Source organism: Talaromyces rugulosus, chromosome III (genome assembly GCF_013368755.1).
Source record: "Talaromyces rugulosus chromosome III, complete sequence".
In the NCBI taxonomy this organism is placed as follows: domain Eukaryota; kingdom Fungi; phylum Ascomycota; class Eurotiomycetes; order Eurotiales; family Trichocomaceae; genus Talaromyces; species Talaromyces rugulosus.
Window position 1 is genome coordinate 1,863,272 of NC_049563.1, and position 24,183 is coordinate 1,887,454.

At 44.4% G+C, this 24,183-nt stretch overlaps 8 protein-coding genes across 8 annotated transcripts; 2 read left to right on the top strand and 6 right to left on the bottom strand.

Annotated features, from left to right (window-relative positions):
• Positions 1 to 197: 197 nt before the first annotated feature.
• Positions 198 to 1,383, bottom strand: TRUGW13939_05499 (uncharacterized protein; the record flags this gene model as incomplete). Its single annotated transcript, XM_035488662.1, has 2 exons — positions 198 to 923; positions 985 to 1,383. 2 exons carry the CDS (start codon positions 1,381 to 1,383, stop codon positions 198 to 200), a joined length of 1,125 nt encoding a protein of 374 aa, XP_035344555.1.
• A 742-nt stretch (positions 1,384 to 2,125) lies between these two features.
• TRUGW13939_05500 (uncharacterized protein) lies at positions 2,126 to 5,544 on the top strand (the record flags this gene model as incomplete). The annotated part of the gene is made up of 4 exons (XM_035488663.1): positions 2,126 to 2,140; positions 2,517 to 3,262; positions 3,325 to 4,360; positions 4,426 to 5,544. The coding sequence occupies 4 exons, from the start codon at positions 2,126 to 2,128 to the stop codon at positions 5,542 to 5,544; spliced, it is 2,916 nt and encodes a 971-aa protein (XP_035344556.1).
• A 2,240-nt stretch (positions 5,545 to 7,784) lies between these two features.
• TRUGW13939_05501 (uncharacterized protein) lies at positions 7,785 to 18,691 on the top strand (the record flags this gene model as incomplete). The annotated part of the gene is made up of 12 exons (XM_035488664.1): positions 7,785 to 8,014; positions 8,151 to 8,238; positions 8,321 to 8,910; positions 8,988 to 9,355; positions 9,761 to 9,795; positions 12,206 to 12,619; positions 12,676 to 13,075; positions 16,388 to 16,470; positions 17,250 to 17,379; positions 17,435 to 17,716; positions 17,803 to 18,211; positions 18,265 to 18,691. Coding segments are annotated over 12 exons (3,456 nt in total), but the record flags the coding sequence as incomplete, so codon positions are not given.
• TRUGW13939_05502 (uncharacterized protein) lies at positions 10,086 to 10,882 on the bottom strand (the record flags this gene model as incomplete). The annotated part of the gene is made up of 2 exons (XM_035488665.1): positions 10,086 to 10,793; positions 10,850 to 10,882. 2 exons carry the CDS (start codon positions 10,880 to 10,882, stop codon positions 10,086 to 10,088), a joined length of 741 nt encoding a protein of 246 aa, XP_035344558.1.
• On the bottom strand, positions 10,991 to 11,662 carry TRUGW13939_05503 (uncharacterized protein; the record flags this gene model as incomplete). Its single annotated transcript, XM_035488666.1, has 2 exons — positions 10,991 to 10,995; positions 11,023 to 11,662. 2 exons carry the CDS (start codon positions 11,660 to 11,662, stop codon positions 10,991 to 10,993), a joined length of 645 nt encoding a protein of 214 aa, XP_035344559.1.
• TRUGW13939_05504 (uncharacterized protein) lies at positions 15,904 to 16,415 on the bottom strand (the record flags this gene model as incomplete). Its single annotated transcript, XM_035488667.1, has 3 exons — positions 15,904 to 15,950; positions 16,004 to 16,178; positions 16,245 to 16,415. 3 exons carry the CDS (start codon positions 16,413 to 16,415, stop codon positions 15,904 to 15,906), a joined length of 393 nt encoding a protein of 130 aa, XP_035344560.1.
• Positions 18,692 to 20,332: 1,641 nt separating the features above from the next.
• Positions 20,333 to 22,223, bottom strand: TRUGW13939_05505 (uncharacterized protein; the record flags this gene model as incomplete). Its single annotated transcript, XM_035488668.1, has 6 exons — positions 20,333 to 20,808; positions 20,865 to 21,375; positions 21,435 to 21,496; positions 21,573 to 21,952; positions 22,007 to 22,070; positions 22,133 to 22,223. The coding sequence occupies 6 exons, from the start codon at positions 22,221 to 22,223 to the stop codon at positions 20,333 to 20,335; spliced, it is 1,584 nt and encodes a 527-aa protein (XP_035344561.1).
• Positions 22,224 to 22,880: 657 nt separating this feature from the next.
• On the bottom strand, positions 22,881 to 23,917 carry TRUGW13939_05506 (uncharacterized protein; the record flags this gene model as incomplete). The annotated part of the gene is made up of 4 exons (XM_035488669.1): positions 22,881 to 23,082; positions 23,145 to 23,265; positions 23,327 to 23,672; positions 23,726 to 23,917. The coding sequence occupies 4 exons, from the start codon at positions 23,915 to 23,917 to the stop codon at positions 22,881 to 22,883; spliced, it is 861 nt and encodes a 286-aa protein (XP_035344562.1).
• Positions 23,918 to 24,183: the final 266 nt, after the last annotated feature.

Genomic DNA, 24,183 nt, shown 5'->3' on the forward strand with positions numbered 1-24,183 from the left:
GCTAGGACTTTGCAGCCAAGGATGTATTTAATATGCTGTATGTTCTCCTTATGAGGCTCTAGCTAGTTTCAAGATTGATCGTCACACATACGTTAAAAAATTAGGAAAATAACTTATGTAAAAAACAGTTTGGCCATTCAACCTAGATTATCTCTCTCCAATGAAAAACTAACTACAAGATCAAATCCACTCAGTATTCAATTTACGCTCTGTTCCAAAACTCCCCTTCCTCCAGTAAGGATTTTATCCATATTCCCCGCATCTTTTTGGCCACGAAGGGCCTTGAACTTCTTTCTAATCCAGGTACCACTCGTAACAGCATCTTCTCCAACAACCACAGACTTAGGGATGAGAGGACTATCTAGAGCGCGAAGCACTGTTTCATCCTCAGGCCTCATGAGGTACGCCATGCTGTAACGTTCTGGCATTGCGGATCCAGTGACAGGGCCGACACGGTGAAGGGCACTTTTGAGAACACCATTGGTCATTATAGTGATACAGTCGCCGATATTCACGATGGCATGCCCAGGTCGTGGCTCAACGTAGAGCCAGTCAGATTCACTGGATGCACCAGGCGTTTGCTGGACACCGGGGGGCAGGACCTGGAGGCCAGGAGTCGTCGAAAATACAAAGGTCAGACTACCGAGATCAGTATGAGGCGTCTGTGGGATGACATCGGTGTTAGAATTTGCGTGGTACTTGAGTACACGCAAAATATCGGGCGATGGGCGGTTCAGCCCTTGGAAGTCCTCGAGGCGTTGACCAGCCGGCAAGGAAAGGGTATCAGAGAGGGAACTAAGTATGGTATTGGCGGCAGAACTGAGACCACCAATCAGGCCACTGATGTCTGGGAGATGCTTGGCAATTACTGGGGGGTGTGGGAAAGGCTCATTTGAGAGATGGAAGATCCCGTTCCGTGGAAACTAGATACATGTAAAGCTCAGTATATGTCTTTCACATATCGCGAGGAAATTTTTGTCTTACCACCCAGCTTTCGAATCCATCGTTCTTGCCGTCCTTGCCATTACTGACAACGTTTCGGCCCTTGGGCTTATAGCCGTTCACCTTCAAGTCCGAGATCTTGTCCACGTCAAACAAGCCTTTGATCTCAGGTGAATAGTTGAACAACTCTTTCGAGCAGTTGAAGGTAGCATTGACGACATCCAAAAGTGAGGAGAAGTTTGGGTGTGTGAGATCAAGGTAGAAAAACCCATCGCTCATACAAGTCTCAAGCAAAAGATTCCGTTCTGAGGCGGAACCAGCCTGAAGCTGATATAAAGATATGGTACGAAGACCCGCCTTCTTCTCCCTGGGAATATGCACTTCCGGAAAAGATGCGGCTGGGGTTTCAATAGAATCACTGGAAAGTATTGCAGGAGACATGTTGGGAAATACTGAAAGATTTGAAGTATGTGAATGTTACTTGGAGTAGCAAGAAGCAGCTGTGCCTAGTTTGCAGGGTTCAACTTCATCTATCTTCTATGCCTCGTAACGGTCTGCTTGCTCTACATTATTTATAACGGAGCCTTGTCAAATACCCTTGAAATACCCTTTGATATCCGAGTTGATATCCGAGTTGAATATTGTGGACCCTGCACACGTCCTCAAATCCTCACCCCATTGTCTCAGCAAACAGGTAGCAAGGTCAGGTATCATCTCACCGAGGGCCAGACTGACGACAATTACAACACCTTGGCAGACTGATAAGTTCTCGTATTCGTGATTTACAACAACCAATATAATACTCGGCACGGGTGTGGGTCCGCGCGCTAAAAGGTTGCAGGGGTGCCGGTGAAATACGCACCTGGGCCGTTATTGAGGGCTAAAAACCGAGGCTTTACCCTGAAATCCTTATTTTCGTTACAAAGCCTAAATTCTTACATGATAATAAAGCCTAAATTCTTACGTGATAGCAAGGCATAATTTGAATCATTCCTAATTATGGGGCTATTATACTCTTACTGAAAATTACAAGGTCTTATGTCGGGTCAGAGCTGTTGCATGAACACTAATCGGTGGATTCGTTTTGATGCTGCGCAAAAGAGAATCAGACCTCTGCTTCGTGTTTCCGACTTGGAAAGACTGCCGATGTAATTACTAATCGCAGATATTAGCATCCTGCTTAATGTTTTGTTCACAGGTACAACCAGGCCCGACCGATGTTCAACTTCTAATTTCAACTGACCAAACGTACCGCAAAGCTCCAATTGTGTAGGAATTCTCTACAGCAAAATGTCGGAGTCAGGCAAACTTTGGACTTTGGATCAATTGTTGCGACAGCGTGCTGTCGATGAAGACCAGACGCCCCTCATCGCATTTCCAAAGACGAGGCAGGGTTACACAGACTACGAGCTGATAACTGGCGCGACTTTGAGTCGCTTCGTAGATGGTGCGGCGAAATGCCTGATAGAAAAAGGGTTTCCGCCAACGGTATGATATATGTTTTCTTTCTTTCTTTCTTCTTTCCCTTTCACTTCACTTTACACACGAAAACTGACAAATCTTGAATATCATAGAATGAGGAAGTCGTCATTGGCATATGCTCTCCCACGGACCTTGATTATATTGTGAATATATTCGGACTGATCAGATTGGGATATACTGTCTTTCAGCTCTCCCCTCGTCTCCCGCCGAGCGCCGTCAAAGAACTCTTAGCCCGAATACAAAATGGTCGTCATGCATTGCTATACGCTCCAGCCCATACGTCCTTCAAGCTTGATGCTCTTGATGATTTAGAGTTGCACCCGATCGTGCAGCGTGATGAGTACGATAATTCAAAGCACGCCCAAACTCCAGAATTCCTACTCGAGGGGGTTGATTACGCCAAGGAACACTATCGACGATGTCTAATCCTCCACAGTTCCGGTTCGACTGGTCTCCCGAAGCCTATTGATTACAATCACCAAAAGTTGCTTGCGGCGGGTGTGTACGCCCTAGATGCTACTGCTTTTATAAGCATGCCCTTTTCGCATGCTCTTGGAATGATGTCATACATGCAAGCAATCCACAAGCGCAGAACCATCTTCGCAATGAGCGGTTATGTACCGCAGACTCATGATACTGTCACAGCCGCCGTTAAAGCAGCCAACCCTGATATCATGTGGACAGTTCCATATATTTTAAAGCTATTGGCCGAGAAGCCTGATGGGATTGATGCTATCAAGAATTGTCGATTCGTGAGCAGTGGAGGGAGTAAGCTGCCTGATGAGCTCGGTGACATGCTCACTGAAGCCGGTGTACATATTGGCATGCAATTTGGATCGTATGTACAAATCTACGGGAATTTAAAAATATCGGGAAGAGTCTTGCTTACAAGTTGAGTAGGACCGAAACTGGACTTATCTTGAGCTCGGCCTACAGGCCCCGCGAAGACAAGGCGTGGAATTACCTTCGGCCACCAGCACACGTTGCGCCGTACATAATATTCAAGCCAGTCGACGATGAAAAGTACGAATGCGTCGTTCTTGATGGCCACAAAGGCAAGACACTTTCGAATTCAGACGATCCACCTTATTCGTGGCGGACAAGTGACCTTTTTGTACCCCACCCAACTCTTTCTAATGCATGGAAGTTTGTTGGTAGATTGGATGACCGCATCACGCTCATCAACGGCGAAAAGGTATTGCCACTCAGCATTGAGGCTCGGATTAAACAAAATCCACTTGTCAAAGAAGCTGTTGTTTTTGGTATTGGTCGTGAGGTACCCGGGTTGTTACTGTTCCGAGAGCTGGGCACGAGTCACCTAGACGACAAGGAATTTCTTAACCAGGTTTGGCCTAGTATTAAATATGCGAACAGCCATGCTGAATCATTCTCTCAAATCAACAAAGAAATGGTAGCAATCCTCCCGATGGATGTCGAGTGCCCCTTAACGGACAAAAATTCCATCAAGCGTGGACTCATTTACGAGCAGTTCGCCGACCTCATCGATACCATCTATGTAGCTGCTGAAAGCTTCAGCAAAGTACAGTCTCTTCAACTAACCATACCAGAACTCGAAAACTGGATTCTTGGCAATATTAGGGCTAGAGGTTATGAGCTTGAGGATGTTAATACCGACTTCTTCACCGCAGGCATGGACAGTCTTCAGGCAATTTACCTTCGAGGTGTGATATTAAAAAATCTTGACCTTGGAGGTCGGGAGTCAGAATGCACATCTATGATAGTTTTTGACTGCGGAAATACCCAGCGGCTTGCCAGGAGACTACATGCCATTCGCACAGGAGAAAACTCTGAGAATGGGAGAGACATGGATATAAATACTATGAACAGTTTTATCGACAAATATGGTGATTTTGCGAAGTATGAGAAACATGTGAATGGAACATTGCCAACGTCTCTAAACAACAACCATGTCATTGTAAGTCGTTGCAACCGAAGCTTGCCCTCTAGAGCCTACTTGCATTCTCTGACTGAAAATTCCAGATCTTAACTGGCGTCACCGGATTCTTAGGGGCTCATATTCTTGCCGCGCTGGTAGCCTCAAGCAGTGTTAGCAAAGTATATGCCTTTACGCGGCCTGGCAGCGAGGATGGACAAATTCCACTGGCTCGTCTAGAGCATTCTTTACAGACTAAAGGGCTTAGCATTCCTCTAAATAAAGTCATACCTCTTTACGCCGATACCACACAGGAAAGTTTCGGTCTCCAGACTGCGGGATTGTACCAAAAATTGAAATCAGAGGTCACCCATATAATCCACTGTGCTTGGGCAGTGAACTTCGCAATTCATCTTACCGCATTCGAACCACAACTTCTTGGCCTGCACAACCTGTTGGCCTTTGGTTTGCAGTCGGTCCGAAATGCGCGCTTGTTATTCTGCTCCTCGATAGGAACAGCCCAAGCGAGTCCGGGCCCTGCAACTATCGCTTCGGCACTGATCCCATCATTTGATATCTGTTCCCCGATGGGATACTCGCAATCAAAACTTGTTGGAGAGTACATCATTGAATCAGCCAGTAAAATCGGTGCGAATGCAACCGTGCTACGCATCGGCCAGATCATCCCAGGACGGCGTCGTGGAACCAAACTCTGGAATCCATCTGAAGCGGTGCCGCTCATGATCCGTTCCGCTAACAAAGATTCTGCTGGAGCATTACCCATCCTTGATACTGGGCGCGACACTTGTGACTGGATAGAGGCTGATACGCTGGCCGACACGATCCTGCAGCTCGCCGGCATTGAGCATACAGTGGATTCTACGCAGCTTGTCTACAACCTCGTCAATCCGCGCACTTTCTCATGGAAGGATGATCTTTTGCCGTCTCTGCTTCGCGCTGGACTGAAATTTGATACCGTTCCGTGGCAGGAATGGTTAGAACGCCTTGAAGCAAGTACAGAGGATACAAGCAGCAACCCTAGCAGAAAGCTGCTTGAATTCTGGCGTAAACAAACGCATAGAGACGGTAGGATTACTTTTGACACAGCCGCTGCCGAAGCTTCAAGCCTAGCTTTGAGAGAGTCAACGCGACTTGTTGATGATAACTTTATTGAGCAAGTTATTGAAGCCTGGAAGACACATGAGATTACAGGCAAGGCCCAATGATTGCATAAAAAATATGGTTTGCTTGACGCTCACGCTCATACCTTAACGCCACTACATCAAAATGACAATAGATTATCCATGGATGCTTATAGATTATGTTTCGTTGTTTTTTGCTATTTCTATTCTTTAATATTAAATATATTCAACAGAACTTATGAACTTGCGTAATACAGAAAAGTAATAATGTTGCTTGACGGTGAGAATATGCGGCCTTCAATATGCGACAACGTCTGTAATAGTGAGATGACGTTACAACTGTGATGCCCTGCCGGCCTAACTATTCAACCGAGGGGTCTCGATTCTCCATTATGGAGGAAAATTTCGTGCCAGAAACATCACAAATTTGCCATAGACATCCAAGCGTGTACTCAATTGAAAAATACAGAATCCTCTAGTTTCTTCAAACCTCGGCAAATGATAGGGCTGATAAGGGACCAAAATCTGGCCAAACCAAGTGGGACCGCTACGGGTAACCAATGTAATCGGACATACGAAATGGCATTGTTTTTAATACTTCATAAAATAGATTAAAAATGCATAAAATTATAGCGTAATTTACACAATTTATATAAAATACATATGTACGTAATGTATGTAATGTATGTAATTTATGTAAAATACATAAATACGTAGTGTATGTAATACATGTGTGATGCTAAACTTTCGCCTTATGGAGACGTTCAGCGTTGCAATATGAGAATAAGCCGCCATATACGCCATACACACACCAGCTGAGTTGCGGCTGAACTGCTTATTTCTTCTATCAAGTGGGTCAAATACGTACCATGTCAGAAAAATCACGAATACGAGCCGTGGCCCGATGATGGACCGTGCTATATCCTCCGGACTAGTGGCTGAGTCAAATTGACGATCAGGGAATGATAAGGTGCGCGGCCCGCCCTCCGAGATCCCCGCTCCAGCCAATTAAAGCTCAGCCTTATACACTCTCATTTGTAAGCTTACTATCACGTGGCAACAGGATTTCGAGAATTATCAGTGCTTGTTCTAGACTCTATTTACTAATTCTGCTAGTAACCAAGTACCAACTGGTGCCGAGAACTCCGTCCCGGGCCCTCTTTGTCTAGCAGCCAGTAGTTAAGCGAGGTCCAGCCAAGCGAGGTTGACACGCAAGCTGATATGCAAGATGTCCCCTTCCGGAAAGCTGAAGCGAAGCCTAGTCAGACATCACGACATGCAGCTCCTTCATCATTCCTCAACACTAGCTTCAGTGGTCTCCTAACAATCAGTTCGCTTGTCTCGGATGAAGAACTAGAGATAACATCTCCACTATAGAAAGAATGTCGTAATACGCGGTGTATATTTCAACATAAGACAAGAAGTAATCTTTCTTATTCTGATGGGCCATATTATCGGCCAGTGATACTCATTCTGGACCCCATTCGCTATCACAGCCACCATGTCGCTCCACACGACCAGCGTAGCCACTTTACCATGCGTAAAGCCTCTAAGGCAGATTCGGACCGGCCCCATGAAAATTATACTACGTAGAATCATTTCCATTATAAGGTTACACGGACTGAGTCCATCGAGTAAAACAAGTTTATTGCTGCTGCTGCCTCCACTTCCATAAATAGATTTATTTCGTCTATGTTTTCATTTAATGCACTTAGCCCAACTGTCTTGGAGATGCTGCCTGTGTATGGCGGGAAGGAAGTACTAGATTATCTGAAGAGTAAAATCGCTGCAGCGTTACCAAAGACTGCAACTTGGACTACACCGCTGTTTGATTGAGAGATAAACAATGATAGCCAAGTAAATTACACATCTCTAGCGCGGAAGGTTGGATACGAACAAATAGGGGTTGAAAAAGCCTTCTTCGGCTTCTTTCTCGACTAGTGTGCAGATAGAACACTTGGCGCATTGTTCCGAGCTTCTTCCTTTTTCGAGATTGGCGTTCCATGCATTAGTCTCAGACCAGGCAGTTACGTTCTCTGTGATGAGTCTAGACTTGCGCAGTACACGTGGCTGAATCTGGCAACAGGTCCAGGCTGATTTTATGTACCCAGCTGATCACGACGTATAATTCGGAAATTTGAAACAAGCTAGCCCCTGTAAGGGTTCTGATGGTCCGCAGTACGAGTGACTTACTGCCGGAGTGTCAATCAGCGCGCTGTCGTTTGTTAATATGATATTTATTATTATTCACCGTCCCTATTTCACAAGTGTTTTGACATCAAAACGAAGAAACCCCAACCATAATGAAGTGGGTATCTACAGAAACTCTTCGTCCTGAAGTGGATGATATCCCAGGAAATGGAAGTACTATCCAGCCTTCAGCCACCTCGACTTCTACACTACACCTTCCAGATTTTTCTGTTTCAAATGACAAAATCAATAGCATTCCGGGTGCTAGTACATCTTCATCTACCCTAAACTCTAAGACAGACCCTCCAGAGGTCCTGAGTTCTGATGGAAAGACCGACAGCGTCCCCGACGGCGGCCTTCGAGCGTGGGTAGTAGTCCTAGGCGCTTGGTGTGGACTATTTTGTAGCTTAGGGTGGCTCAATAGTAAGCTAATATTATTCCAAGAAATACCAGTCTTCTATGAATGAAGCTTATTATATAGGTATTGGCATTTTTCAAAGTTATTATGAGACAACACTTCTCGTTCAGTACTCTGCTAGTGCGGTCTCTTGGATCCCCTCCTTTGAAATATTTTTCACCTTTGTGATGGTATGTAGTGGCGTAATTCTTTGCGCGCTTTCAGCATTCTATACCAGCTTGTCGTTATCAGCTAAGCTAATATTCAATATAGAGCCCAATCATCGGCCAACTTTACGACAGGTTTGGTCCACGGTATATCATTCTAGGTGGCTCAATTCTACACGTCTTTGGTCTTATGATGGCCTCTCTTTCCACCAGTTACTATCAGTTGCTTCTTTCTCAAGGAGTCTGCAGCGCACTGGGTATATGTGCCATCTTCCAGCCATGTATGAGCTGCATCCCCATGTGGTTTCAACAAAAAAGAGGCATAGCATATGGTATTATCTCAAGCGGAACAAGCCTTGGCGGAGTTATTTTCCCAATAATGGTCAGTCGACTGATAAAGTCAGTCGGTTATGCTTGGTCAATGCGTATTTCCGCCTTTTTGATCCTCGCCCTCCTTGCCATTGTCAATCTAACAGTGAGGACACGCCTTCCACCATCACCACAAGCACACCAGATGAACAGGAAAACACTTGTACAACCACTTAAGGAAACTCCTATGATACTTCTTGTCCTAGGGTTTTTCTTTCTGACATTTGGCGTATTTGTACCAATTAATTACCTAGTTGTCCAAGCCACCAGCGTCGGGATGAGTAGTAACTTAGCCCAGTACCTGGCCCCTATATTAAACGCGGCAAGGTGAGTCGCACCAATATTTTCATTCCTTGCCCCTGCCACTCAATTAGTGATGTTTGGCTAACGAATATACTGCATAGCCTGTTTGGCCGTTTATTAGCTGGTACTCTCTCTGATAGAGCCGGTACGTATAATGTCTTGATGATCGCATGCTACCTTGCCGGTATCTTCTGCCTAGCTATCTGGATTCCGGCAGCCAATACCGCTGCGGTTATGGCGTTTACCATCCTCTTCGGAATCACCTCGGGTGCTTATATTGCCCTAGCGGCAGCGCTGGTGGTGCGCATATCTCCGATTAAAGAGATTGGATACAGAACAGGTCTTCTGTTCTTCATTGGATCCTTCAGTGGACTGACAGCAAGTCCAATTGCCGGGGCAATCCTTGAACGCGAGGGTGGTTCATATATAGGCATGCAAGTTTTCAGTGGGGCTACGCTTTTATTAGGCAGTACGTTCATCTTGGCGGTGCGACTTCACAAGACTGGCCTGGTTCTGAGAGCTATATTCTGATATCATTTTGCCTTGTCCTGTTCAATTTGTGATCTTTCTTTCTTCCTTTTCATTTTCTTTTCTTTTTCCCCTCGCCATAAATTTTCTCATCTACCATGAGGTTAAGCCCATGACAGCATCAATGTTTCATAGATTTCTCATACTGCATAAACCGGTGTTAATTCATAGAATGATTCGACGACTCTTTTTTTTTTTCAGGGGTGACAAAAACTATGCAGCACTGCGCTGAAAATATTTATCTGAGAGTTCTCATATATGTATGCGTTGTCTATAGCGCGCAGCGTAGTATGGAAGTAAGCAAAGTTAAAATTCATGTCACCTGTAGCTTAACATTACAAGTTAGCTTTTGAACCTAACAAGCAAAAAGTTGAGATTAAGGTACTTTGAATATTTTATATTGATTACGGTTACTCTTGAAATATATTTCAAGAAATGGTAACATTATCCGGATAGTCTACAAAGGATTTACCACCCATTGGGCCTTATTTAATAAAGATTGGGAAAGGGAAACATCAACTATCAGGAGTTCGCGGACCACTAAGAATGTGCATAAGTGGCTATAAAAGTGATTTGATCATTTATCATATCTTTTGCCTGTTATCCAAGGCAAGTTGATTGTCCAATTATTCAGATACAAAGAATATATACGGATGATTCTTTTGATAGATTCAGACGGACCAACTCAGCAGGTCTTCGAAGACCCACATTAAACATAACCCTTTTGAACAATTCTTCATAGAAGTGACATGGTCCGTATATCGCGCGCAATCCTGGATGAAATTCTCATCATATCTGGAGCCTGATTCTTTGGAAGATTGAACATTCACAGAAAGTTTCATCTTCAGCAAACTAAGTCTCGTAGCCAGCATTGTAATTCTCTGCAATGGTACTGCTTCATCAAAATACTGTAGAAACTGAACCTCAATTTGCTTTTCCAGCACACGGATTGCGTCGCACTTCTCTTGGACCGACAGTATTGAATATGAGTTTTCGTGGCAAAATTCACTTGAAAACATCAACTGTCGAGAGTAAAAAGTGACAGTAAAATTGCACAAGGCGAACGTCATTTCTGTGTTTTCAGGTCTGTCTGTTGTTTCCCTACTCATATCTGGGTCGAGCTGACTGTCGTTGACATTATGTGGCGTCATCGTGTTGAATGAACTTTCCAAAATACATGGGTCCGTCTTCTTATCTTGGGCAGTCACAACGTCCAAGGTAAGGATATGCCACCAAAGCCGTCTACGCATTTCAGCTTCAAATGGTGAAAGGTCTGATTTATTGCCGTCGCGATTTAGGTGCATCTTAATGGCTATTCCAATTGCCATTCCAATAAGGCCGTGGACGTTGGGCCCCTGCGGATCTAGGCGGCCACATATCTGGACGTGTAATAGTTAAGAAACATGTTTAGATTAGAGGTTGAGTGTCCACCTACCAGGTACAGCACTAAAGCTTGTAAGACATTCATGTTTCTTGTATTCAAAACGTCGATATTGGTCATGCATTCATCTATTTTATTTCGACACCTTACGTTTATATATATAAGCGACAGTTGTATGCTATGTATTTCAACAGGTCAAACTAACCTCGTTAACAATACGGACTTACTATATTGAAGGTCCGACATGCACTCCATCGGTGACATGCTCACGATTGCAGCATAAGCAGCTGCATACGTCAAGCAAACTGTATTCGGGTTTGCGACCTTCGGGTTTTTGCATGCCTGCAGGACTATCTTTTGGGTAGAAGGCACATGGATCAGCTTGATTAGCGGGTCTACTCTCTCCAAATATGTCTGCCACAATGACACGAGAGTGATGGGGGAGAGGATCTCATCGCTCTCTTGCACTGGGTGAATAGTAGCTATTGGTTGTGTCGCTGGACTTGACAGTGTCGTTTCATGCGTAGCCACTGCAGCTTCAGGTTCTGGGTTGCTTGCATCCTGTAAACAGCGCAAGGGGGAATTCCTGTCCATCAAGAGTAGCTTAAGCTCATTCATATGTCGCTCAAGAGCGCTTAGCCTCTCCTCAACACCGTCAACTGTCCGCTGTATGGACTCGATCTTGTCTGTGTCGTGTGTGTTAGGGGTCACAGCCGGTACGGGGTAGATGCACTGGACTTTGGTCTTGACACAGTATGAGCAAGGGCGAGAGCGGTTGCATCCGATCTTTCGCCGCCGACATTCCAAGCATGGTGCTCCGGGCATTATTCTTCGCTGACTCGAAGCCATGCCAACGAGAGATTCCATGTTTACTTTTGAACGAGGCGATCGCGGCGGGGGAGCGAAGCAGCCGATTGGCTGGAGCGGCGCTGGAGATTGGAGTAAGGATTAAACATCGATTAACAATAATAATAATGACAAATAAGCCTCATGAGGGCACGATTAGCAATATTAGAAATTCATGAGGTGAACGACGTTATGTGAGGGACGGACCCCGCCATTTGTCAGCTCGCGAAACTAACTGGTGCGGCGGCGCCCGCGCCACCCAACCGGAGCCCACCATTCCATTACAAATTCGGGCGATATACTGAACATCAACATGTTGTGAGACAGGATAGAGAAGACGCAATGGCATCAAGCAGAGCTCTCGTTACGTATAAAGACTCGTAGGTTTATCGTCTCGTCAATTGCTTCAACATTCTCTGACAAACAAGATCACACATACACTAGGCTTGTTATTCATATTTTAATAATCCACCACCATGGCACCTCTCAAGAACATCGCAATCATTGGGGTATGAATCACCAGCAATTGCCATAACTCCCAATCCTGGACTAACGGTAATATAGGCTAGCGGCAGCATTGGCAAGATCATTCTCGAGACCCTCGTTGGCGCTCCGCAATTCACCGTCACCGCCCTCACTCGCGCATCTAGCGAAGCTACCTTCCCAGCTGGCGTGACCGTTCGCAAGTCGGATTTCTCCGAGTCGGACCTGGTGTCTGCCTTGAAAGGTCAGGATGCGGTCATTTCTGTTGTGGGCCCGACTGGCTTCGGGGAGCAGAAGAAATTCATTGATGCTGCTATCTCCGCTGGAGTAAAGAGATTCTTGCCATCCGAATACTCTGCAAACACTCTCAGTGAAGCTGTGCTGCAGCTCCTTCCCCTCTTTGGACAGAAGAAGGAGACCCTAGAGTATTTAAAGACGAAGGAGAGCTCGACTTTCTCGTGGAGTGCAATTTACACTGCTCTGCTGTTCGACTGGGTAAATACACTTGAATACCTTCAAAGATTAAAAATTGGCTAATCAAATGAAAACAGGGTCTCGGAAATGGCTTCCTCGAATATGACGTCTCTGGACGCGCAGCCACAATCTGGGACGATGGTAACAAGGTCTTCACGTTGACCAATGCCGATCAACTCGGACGTGCTGTGATCTCTGTGCTAGAGAACCCAGAGAAGACAGCTAATAAGAATCTCCATGTTGCGTCGGTTGAGACTTCGCAGAACGCGATTCTTGCAGCCCTCGAAAAGGCCACTGGTTCCAAATTCGCTGTAACCAAGACTACGACTGAGAAAGAGCTCGCCGAAGCAGGTGAATTGCTTGGCAAAGGGGACTTTAGCGGTGCTTTGAAGCTGGTCCGAGCCACAAGCTTTGGTAGCACGGCCGGCATTCGTGCAAACTATGCGAAGGAGGAAGAGTTGGCGAATGACTTGTTGGGTTTGAAGCTTGAAAGTGTTGATGACACTGTTGCGCGGGTTGTCAAGGCTTGAGCCCAGAAATAAGGAAATAAATATGATAGGATTGTGATGTACATATGTATGTAGATCATTTGTCACGAATCAGAAGGAGAACTATGAAGACAATGACAACACATGATTTATATACCAATGTGCCAAGGAGGCATCTGGTCTTCAATTCATCAACCAAGCTTCCTCCTTGGATGCGTAGTAAGATGTCTTGACTTATGTAGAAGATGTACTATTCGATCTAGAATTGCGCCATAAGACGGTACATTTCTATCTCCATGTCGTCTTTCAAAACCTTAAGACAATATTCCCCACTTTCATTCGGTTCGAATCCACGGGCAATAGAGAGCTCTGCCATTTTTTAGAAGACATCGTGATGAGCATTTCGGGATTGTTTTGTGGCCTTCTTTGCTTGCAATTTCTATGAATTTTCCTTCTAATCTTGCGTACTGTGAACCAGTCCTTGATGCAAACTTTGTGGTCTTTTCATGGTGTATATTGACCAAACGACGGCTTGCGACACCACCCCATAATTTTTCTCTTTGAGTCCCTCTTTTAGTATCGTTGATACTGTTCGTCAGTCCATCCTTATTCTTAATTAGAACCAAGGAGCATTCAATGTTAAATATCATGGGTCTAATTGAAGTGAGAATTCTTCTATATGATTGGCCATAAGGAATAAATACAAAAGGTTTTACACCAGGCATCAGTCCCGGCCTCAGAAGAGGCTAAGCAATCAAAATGGACAAGGCAAGTTATTCTTCATACAAATTCATCCATGCTGATTTTTGGCCGGAACTAAAGCCGTAAAGATTCAGGAAAAGATACCAAGCCAACATAATATATACTAGATTTTCCTAGAGTACTTTGAAGAGAGCTGTCACTAGCTACCCCGGAAAACCACTATTTTAAGATTTTAGAAGACTTGTATAAAGGCAATCTCGGATCACCATATACAAAATACTAATATTTAACAAACCATCCCGAAGCAACAGGTGGATCATCATCGCATGGCCGTTAATGGCTGATATGAGCAGCATTATTATCCACCGGAATAATGACCCCGTCAATCCTAAAAATATAGTGTTATGCCTCCAAGTCGACGGCTGGTATTTCCATAAATCGCAGTATTCCAACAAGTTCTATCCTGCAGATCAAGCGATGGAAGCTCTACGTGAGGATGTTGTTGAGAAGAATTCATTCTCCTTGTAAACATTTTTTCCATTGGCGGTATGATGTCAGGATACAGGTAGCAATAATGATTATATTCGACTAAATGCTGTTCGGATTTAGTATTAGTAACTAGTTACCTATAATACACTTACTTCGTCTAAATTATAAAATCTGTAGTTCTATCTGTTTTCTTTTAGTATATTTTTTGCCATGTAAATGAAGTTGTTATAGTGGTAGTAGATCTCATTGGCCTGGTTTAGCTAGTTGACTGTGAGTACTGATCCCTAGCACCGCGTAAAGGTGCCTGCCCATCGCTGGAGATAAAGTTCCTATATATAAAATTCTCATTCTCTAAATATGTATTATGATGTTGTTGTATATACCCCAGTATATTGACAGCATTCTTTCTTGCATATACTTGTTTATATGCTCATCATGTGACTCCTGAGTCAGCTTCGTGTTAGCCCAATAGTCTCGCTGTGTTCTTGTAAAACCATTATTTATTTATATAGTTTACTGTGTTTAATAACTTTGTATTACTTTTCTTGATATTTTATTTTTGTGGTACGTCTCTTAGGCTGCGTTGTCGGTAGTTGTGCTACCTGTTATTCTATATCTACTGGATTAGGGCCTTACATATAACCCTACATGTTACGAAACCGATACTATATACACTTTAACAATTATAAGAAAGGTCAAAAAGAGATTAGAGCGGCAAGATCCCTGAAAAACATTAACACCAACATAAACCTCACTGATCCTCCACAACTTCCACTCTTTTATTTTCTTTATCCTTAACATACCCTTCTATCAGTAACATACTTGCTATACATCTACAGCTATCCTCAAGAGCCAATAAAATTCTAATTTCGCTTAATACTTATTTTATCCTTACCGCTGTTTTTATTCTTAATCTTACCTTCTAGTGTGTCACGCGCGCATTTTCTATTTACTCACATACTATCGTAGCTATATATTAACTTTATGTAGGTTCGACTTATACTTGAAAATGGGCCGCGGAACTGTATCCGTTCTTTAATATTCACAAAGATCTTCGTTGCATGATCTCCGCTCTCCGCTGGTACCAATCGGCGCCTATTTCAATGCACGGTCATTTATAACCGGTATCTGACGTAACATAGAGTTTAGTACGTATTTGAAACAGTAAGCTCTCCAAGATTAAGTCTCTGTATGGAAAGTAACTTCGGGGTTTTACACTTTAACATAAAGAGGCAAGCAGAAGAGTATTGAATTTATATAGTAACTGAAACTTGTACACCACGGGTGTCCGTTATTACGAAACATGATATAATGTCAATATTCATTAAAAACTCCACGCATGGCCTTCGGGTGACAGTTTAGCATGGAGGAAAACAAATTTGAAAAGCTTCTGGTCCGTTATTCCTCTTTATGCTCTGCGATCTCGTCGGGGTCCCCTGGTCTTCTTAGCCCAAGGAATAGATCTTGGAGAAAGACATACGTACAGTTTGCACTAATGAAACAGCCCCGTAAATGCTCTGCTGTAGGACCAGCCAAGTATAAGGTCATTTCCCCTGTCATAATACCTTTGTCGTGGGCGAACGGGGTAAAGGCATCAACAACCATGCCTCTCTTGGTCTCAGTCTGCTAGAGGATACCGGGATGGACAGCGAAGACTCGAAGCTGAGAGTGTTCTAATGATATCCTTAAATCAGAGACTATTTTTCCGCCCTTACAATGTACCAACCTGCGTTCAAATATTCAGCCAACTTAATGACGGACAGTTTGCTGGCCGAGTACGAGCTGATACCGGGCACCGTGAATGACGCGCCCATGCTGACAACAAAGACGATAGTCCCTTCTCCTCCAGCAAATTTGATATGCTTATGGGCAATGTTGTAGGAGCCTTTGACATTGACTTCCTAAATATCCACGAATCAGTCTCCAGTCAAATATCAGTCCGCATAAGAGAGGCGGCTTTTGGTTACAAAATCTCTAAACCATTGTGACAGCTCGATTTCTCCAATCCCAGGGCCATTGTTCATGACTCCGCAGACATTCACAACCACGTCAATCTTCTCAAAAGAAGCTTGAGCAGTTTCAAAAGCCGCTTTGACTGATTCCTTGGCAGTCACCTCTGTCAGGATTGCTACCACCATGGTGGATAGGGACAACTTCTTGACGGCCTCCGACGGTTCCTCTAGTCGCTCCTTTGTACGCCCCGCGAGAATTATGCCTTTGGCTCCTAGCCCACGCCCTAGCTACTTCCTGTTTGCGTGACATGGTCAGCAGCAATTCACAGCGTCGATACTGCTGGAACGGTATGGATTGTAAACTTACTCCTCCAACCACCAGTAGCACCAAAAATGAGCACTACCTTTCCTTCTGCACTTCGTTCTGGGTTCCATGGGTTGATTGCATCGTATAGATCGCGATGAAGGGTTTTTGTGAGCTAAAATGGGGATGTAAAAGCATTTAGGTCCATGACTGCAGTCATAATTAGAACTAGAATCAGAGAACAAATGTATACTATTCAGGTTTTATTTTTCTCACCTGGTGAAGGGGGTATCGGTTAAGTTTTATCAAAACAAGAGGAGTAATGACAAGTCGATCGTTCGGGTACAATATATTCGGTACGTTATGATACTGCACTGTACGGTACAATGTAATTGTGGTTGGAGTCCCAGACCAATAATAGTTCACGACAAAAACAGACTATAACGGAACAAAATAGCTTGCTAGAATTATTTGTCAGCGCATATGTAAAATTATTACTCCTAGAAAGAATAGGTGTTGACCTCTTGATCTGTTTACTCACATTCCGCCAGTATTAATGAATGCGTCACTCGATTTCGGCCTTGTGTCCTTCAATCCGTCAAACCTAGCGCCTTTCAACTATCCCCTTGTTCTTTGCGCGCTTGAATAATTGTTCTTCTCCTCACCTTACCTATTCCTTGCATACGCGTACCATAATGGCCTGTACTGACCAAAAGGATCTCTCCCAAGAACCGCAAAACAAGCCAGTTGAGGACGTCGACGCATTTCCCGATGGCGGCTTGAAGGAATGGACTGTTGTCTTCGGTGGTTGGTGCTTGCTCTTTGTGAGCTCAGGCTGGATCAACTGTAAACAAATCTCCTCCGTATGTAGCCAGTGTATTAATCGCCAACTTTATTTTAGGCATTGGCGTCTTCCAGACATACTATGAGCAGAATCAACTCAAAGACTACTCTCCATCGACAATTTCATGGATTCTGTCACTCGAGACCTTTTTGATGTTTGCCAACGGTGCAGCGGTCGGGAAATTTTACGACAATTTCGGCCCTTTCTACGTAATGCTCTTTGGTTCGACTTTACACGTGTTTGGCGTGATGATGATGTCGCTATCCTCAGAATACTACCAGTTCATTCTGGCACAAGGTATTTGTAGTCCTCTCGGGGCAAGTTGTTTATTCTATGCCGGTATGTGAACCAAAAATGGTGGTTAAATGCATTTTTTTAAAAGAAAAAAAATCAATTAACTGAATTGACAATATTATTACACATAGCCCTCAACGCGGCTAGTACATGGTTCAAGAAACGCCGTGCCTTAGCCCTCGGAATTGTCGTCAGTGGTTCCAGTGTCGGTGGTGTTATCCTCCCGATTTTCCTTCAACGACTTTTTCCAAAGATAGGGTTCGCCTGGTCAGTTCGAGGGGCCGGTTTTCTCATGCTCGGTCTCTGTATCATTGCTCAAGTGACGGTGAAATCACGGCTTCCTCCCAAACCTAAACCATTTGATTTGATCGAATTCACTCGACCATTAAAAGAGGCGCCTTTCTTGATGATTACCTTGGGTGGCTTTTTCTTCTTCTGGGGCATGTTCGTTCCCTTCAACTACGTCATAGTCGAAGCGCAGAAAATCGGAATGAGTGCTAAGCTCTCCAATTATCTCCTCGCCATGCTCAATGGAGCCAGGTATGAAACCTTTCCCATCCTCGTCAAAGGAAAATATTAACAACTATACATAGTCTGTTTGGAAGAATCCTTCCTGGGTGGCTGGGAGACAAGTTTGGTCGCTTCAACATTACCGTTTTTATGTCCTTTCTGGCCGGCATTCTCACCGTTGCTCTCTGGCTTCCAGCCAAAGGCAATGCTCCGATAATCGTTTACACGGTCCTTTATGGCTTCTCCTCCGGCGGTTTTATCTCACTAGTGCCAGCCGTGATCGCACAAATATCGCCTATCCAGGAAATTGGTGTCCGATCCGGCTCCTACTTTGCGTGGATTTCGATAGCGGCCCTTACTGGAAATCCTATCGCAGGAGCCATCACATCGCGGCAAAATGGCGCTTTTTCGGGATTGCAAATATTTACTGGTGTCGTTTTACTTATAGGTGGAACTTTCTTTGTGCTCGGTAGAGTATTGGTTGCTGGCTTCAAACCCCAGATTGTTTAAAAGACATTTATACAAAAATTGAGGCGTTGCGAGTGCTCGGTTCAACACTACGGTTAATATTTGCTGGAATGGCAAATAAAGCTTCAAATAGAAATTTTAGAAGAGATTCTCTATCTAATTACACTAAAACATATCGATATATGTCTATTACTTACCATAAATTTCCTTGCAGGCGCCGATGTCTGTAGTGGGTATAGATATAAGCTGGATTAGGTGAGATTGATTGAGTATAAAAAGCGGAATTTCTAGATAAATAGCGAAGAAGTTTCCTTATATCATTTTGCGGAAAGCAATTAGTCAATCAGCAGGGGAACGTACACTGTATACTAGATGTCCTTCAAAAACTTCACATATTAACAAATGTAATATTATCTACTTGAATCTCTCATATACAAGAACCTCGTTAATTCTTTGATGGCTAGTGCCTGGTCTCGGAATTCTTTAATATATAGCCACGAATGACCCTAGCGAATATCGCAGTCGTTTTCCCAGTATTGATATACTTCCACCGCTTTCCAAGCTACCTGATCAATTGATACCATGGGTCCGTGTGCTTGGAGCAGATATTAGCCAAAATATATACTACTACGTCCCATTCGATGTACGTTTCAACCAACCACAACCATCACTTCCCCTTCTCATAATGTCGCAAGACGCAAGCATGCCACAAAACAGACAGACACGTTTTTTGAAACCGAGCCCTATCTTTTTCTGCTTCAGCCTGGTTCACTTTGATCTTCATCTTGGCAACAATTAGTCGGTTGGACGCAATGGTGATATTGTCAAGGGGATTTTCTTGTCGCAAAAAGATGGATATTCATTTTCTAGGCATTGTTGGAGCTGATCGATTGCTTGGCACTTTTCTGGCACAGACCGAATTGGGTAGCCATTTTCACTACGGAATAAATTATAATGAACATATTTTTCTTTTCTTTTCTTCCTCTGCCACATTCCTGTATTGGATCGGAGTAGTAATGCATGTATCTCATCTACGTTCGTATCTTATGCGGCTAATCCCGGTCGGTATCACTTTTTGGGAGGCTCTGCCTTTCAGCTTCACAACGTTGGCCAATGGAATAAAGAGCGCATGACAATCTCTTACAGTTTTCTTTGTTTTTCAAATTGCTGATCATACGTATTCGCCTTTCCAATTCACCGACATGTTGTGTCACGGTAATACCTGCTCAGCTTTGAGGCATCGCCAAGGTACATCGTGAACATTTATTCGCTCGCCGTTCTCTGGCATCCTCCCTGTGGCTTTACGCTTTATGAGACAGACATCTTGAAATGTGCCGAGGTATTGATATTTGGTTTCAGGAGAGGGCTACGTATCGCTGCATCCCGCTGTGACCACGATTACCCTAACCCTAAACCCTACTTTCTGTTCCCATGCAATGATGGACTGGATGAGGAAGTCGCTTGATCTTTCGAATGCTACATGTATCCAACGAGCTACATATGCAACGCCTGGATAAAACTGAAGCAGACTAAATGTTACATCTTATTTCAAAATATGTTAGCTATAGATCCTCTTCCCAAAATCGACTATTGATAACTATGCCGTCTCAACGGAAAGCGAAGTCTTCGTAGGTTTGTCAGACGGGCTACATGAAAGCTGAAAAAAATATGGCTATGAGAATATCAGGCATCAAATCGGGAGAAGGTTTCTCGCTGGGCTGATTCGTATTCCTTCATTATCGTCATTCGCCGGGCTTCTGATCTCGGCTTGATCACGCAAGGAAAGTCTCTAGCGCAAACCAGAAATCCCTCGCTGTAGCCAGTCTCGGGGCTAAAATCGGACTCGATTGGCTGGTCCTTTTCATCTTGGCCAGGCTCAATAGAAAACGCCCAGATCAGTTTAGCAATCGCCAAGAACAGGTTTCGTTCGGCCAGATGGATGCCGGGACATATTCGACGACCAGAGCCATAACCATAGTGATCACGACTTTCATAGTCCGCTGCAGCTGCGAGCTCGGGTGCAAGCGTGGTCTGGCCTTTGTAGTGATCAGGATCGAAACTATCGGGGTTTCGGTAGCGTTTTTCATCATGGTGCATGCCCCAGGAATTTATGATAACCGTTGTACCTTTGGGAATGAAGTAGCCGTCGACCCAATCATCTGTACGTTTTGGTTAAATCTGGAGGCCTATACAAAAATTTAGGAGACTGGCTTACCTTCAGCGGCAGCATGAGGAAAGGCCAGAGGCACGACGGGCCGCCATCTCTGTACCTCTTTCACGATGGTCGCCACATAGGGTAGCTGGGAATAGTCTGACCAGATAGGGGTGCGATCATCGCTGATAACGCTGTCGATTTCCTCCTGCGCAGTCCGCAGGACATTGCTCCATTTGGTCATAGCATGTATAAACGCAAGAATAAGTGAGCTTGTCGTATCTGATCCTCCCTCCATCAACACGCCACCGAGAAAGTAGAGTTGATGGCGGTTCAAATTGACTTTTTCGGCTTGGTCTAGCAGGGAGTCCATGAGCGATTCTCTTCTTCCCTTCAGCTTTCGACGCTCTTTAACACGATCAAGAACACTGGCATATAGCCCATTCATCTCGTCGCCCACGTTCTTGGATCTTGTTATCCAGTTGCCAAAGATCCTTTGAGGCACATAGTGAAGAAACGGATAAATATCAACAGGAGGGGTGGCGCCGGGCTCCATCAATTGAGACCAGTTCTCCTGCATAGAATAATTAGCATCCCACTGATCTCACGATCCATGATAACTTTGCTTCTTACCATCATATCATAAAGACGAGTCATGTGGTGAGTATCTACCGAGGGGGTCCGCAATCCGTATACTACCCAATACATTAGAACAATGAACTAAACAAAAGACGCCAATTGTCGGTCTAAATCATTTTCAGATAAACCTACCTAAGCTCATAATTATGCTGTTGCTGAATCGTTTGGGGTGACGCATATGCTGGTCGGGACGCAAACACATGTCACGGAGCATTTGCACCGCTTCAGCATTCTGGACCTCAATGTGATTCTTTTCAACCATGGACTCCATAAAATGTTGGTGAATTATTTTTCGAAATGACCGCCACTGTTGGCCGTATTGCATTACCAAGAGGTGGTCTCCAGATGTCATGAGATCGTGAGAGACATAGGAATGCGGCCGGTTACTGTATTTGGCACTTTTCTTGTCCACGAGCTCTTTGATGATACGGCGATCAGTGACGACGACCGCCGTAGCGGTGCCCAGTTTCAGCGAATATATGCCTCCATATTTCCTGGCCCATTCGGTGAATCTAAGGCAGAGAACTTAGCCGGATTGTTGGGTATCGGGGACTGACACTACTCACTTCAAGTAAGACCCTTTCCTTGGAATTTGGTGAAGGTTTCCGAGGACTGGCAATGTTGGGGGTCCTAAAATTTCCATCCTTCAGTTTTCATATCTCTCCAAAGTATGCTAACACGGGTGTTCTCACCTGGAGGGAGATTTTTGGCTCTTTTCCCGGCCGTTAAAAAAATGTACAGCAGGCCGAAAACGGCCAGAGCAAGCAAGAAGATATTGATCATGGCTGTCTTCTCGGGAAAAATTAAGAGAGAAAAACCATGCCTCTATGACTACGAAAGGTCCCAATTCTTCTTTAAGTAGGGAGCTTCATCTCCGGATTGTTTGGCAGATCATTGTGGGGTATTCCTCCTCGTAGTAACTTCGCAGTAACTTCGCAGCAACTTCGTAACAGCCCCGCATGACCCAGCTGCTACCCCGACCTATTCACGTCATTTATCACAAATAAAGTTCATATTGATAAGCCACCGTTTAGCATCTTCGGGTGCTTTTTATTGATCCGCGTACAGCTCTAGCTAGTAAAGTGAAGCTCGCAAATACGAACCTTTATAGTAAGATCAAATTCATTGCCTCTGCTACCCATATTGAATGAATAAATATAAGGTGGCATTTTGATATGTCAATAGTCAAATCTGTTGTGCGTCGAGCTCTCTATAGTACATGTATCAGCAGGAGGAAATAGAGTGAAAAATGTGATTGGACGGTCTATTTTTTTCTCTTTCTGCGAACCATATCAAATTACACAAACTCGGTATTGTGGAACCATCAATTGCATGTGATATCTAAAGTTAAACTTCCCATATATGCATCAATCATGCCACTTGCAGCAGTTCTGTATTTCTCTCTTCCCCCGTTCCTCCATTTTTTTTGCTCTCAAAGTATCACTCGTAATATACCTGGTTGATCAAAGTTCCGACATGTTGTACCTCAACACGAATATCATCGCCATGGTTGAGCACGACCTTTGGATCGCGCATCGCCCCGATACCGGGCCCAGTGCCTGTCATAATTACAGTCCCTCTTTCAAGGGTCGTGCCACGAGATAAAAAAGAAATAATCTGAGCAACTTGGAATATCATCTCACTAGAGGTTTTTTTTCTCGTTAAAAGACGCCACTTAATCCGCTATCTGAGGAGATCACCTACTTTGTGTTGGAGTCCTGCACCGTGATACCGTTGTGGATAGCCTTGATCCGAAGAGAATGCGGGTCTTTTATCGCAGAAGAAGAAACGAGGACTGGGCCCAAGGGGCATGACCCATCGAAGCCTACAGAAAATCTTTAGCCATTTCATCCCAAATTTACTCACATATGTAGAGTAAGAGGAACCTTTTGAAAAGCTCCATTGGCTGTTTTTAAACTGCTGTGCTCTCGCACTGACATCGTTGCTGGCTGTGTACCCTAGAACGTAGCCCAAAGCTTTGTCTTCAGGGATGTCTTTCCCAGTCTTGGAAATAACGAAGCTCAACTCGGCCTCGTAGTCACTTGTCCCATCTTGTGCGATCTTGGGTACTGGAATCTTTGCTGGGAATGGCCCATTGATTGCAGTTCGCGGTTTGATAAACAGTACCGGGACGTCTGGGATTGGCATGTTGGCTTCTCGCGCGTGGTCGCGGTAGTTGAGTCCCATGCAACGAATTATTGGGACCTCATCTACAGAGATCGGTGAGAGGAGCTAGGCTCACTGTTAGCTGCTAATACGTTTGCTATATGAGCCATTCTATATACCGTTCCGACATGTAAGAGTGTATCCGACACAACACCATCGAATATGTCGCCAGTGATAAGTTTTGCACTTATCCGTTTGCCCTCAAACACAGCTATCCCGATATCAGGGAATTCTTCCGGGTCGACCTGGCCCAGATGAATCTGGCCGTCTTCCTCGGCAATGAAGCGGATCAAATGTGTCCAAGGTGCCATTCTCGCGATTCTCTAGCCCGCCTGTGATATACTAAATGTGTAATTGTGATAGTCTAGTTGTCACGGTAGTGAGGTGAAAGGAAAGGTTTTAATAATTGCCTTTACATAGTAAATATCTTGGAGTATTGGTGGGGTATCCCTATCCCCTCTCGGATTTACGGACCAATTTCGGGCCATCTTAAGATGTTCAGATCAAAGTGGGTTCAACTAACCGGTCCCTACATGATATTCTGGAGGTACGCACAGCTCCGGAATATCGGATATAC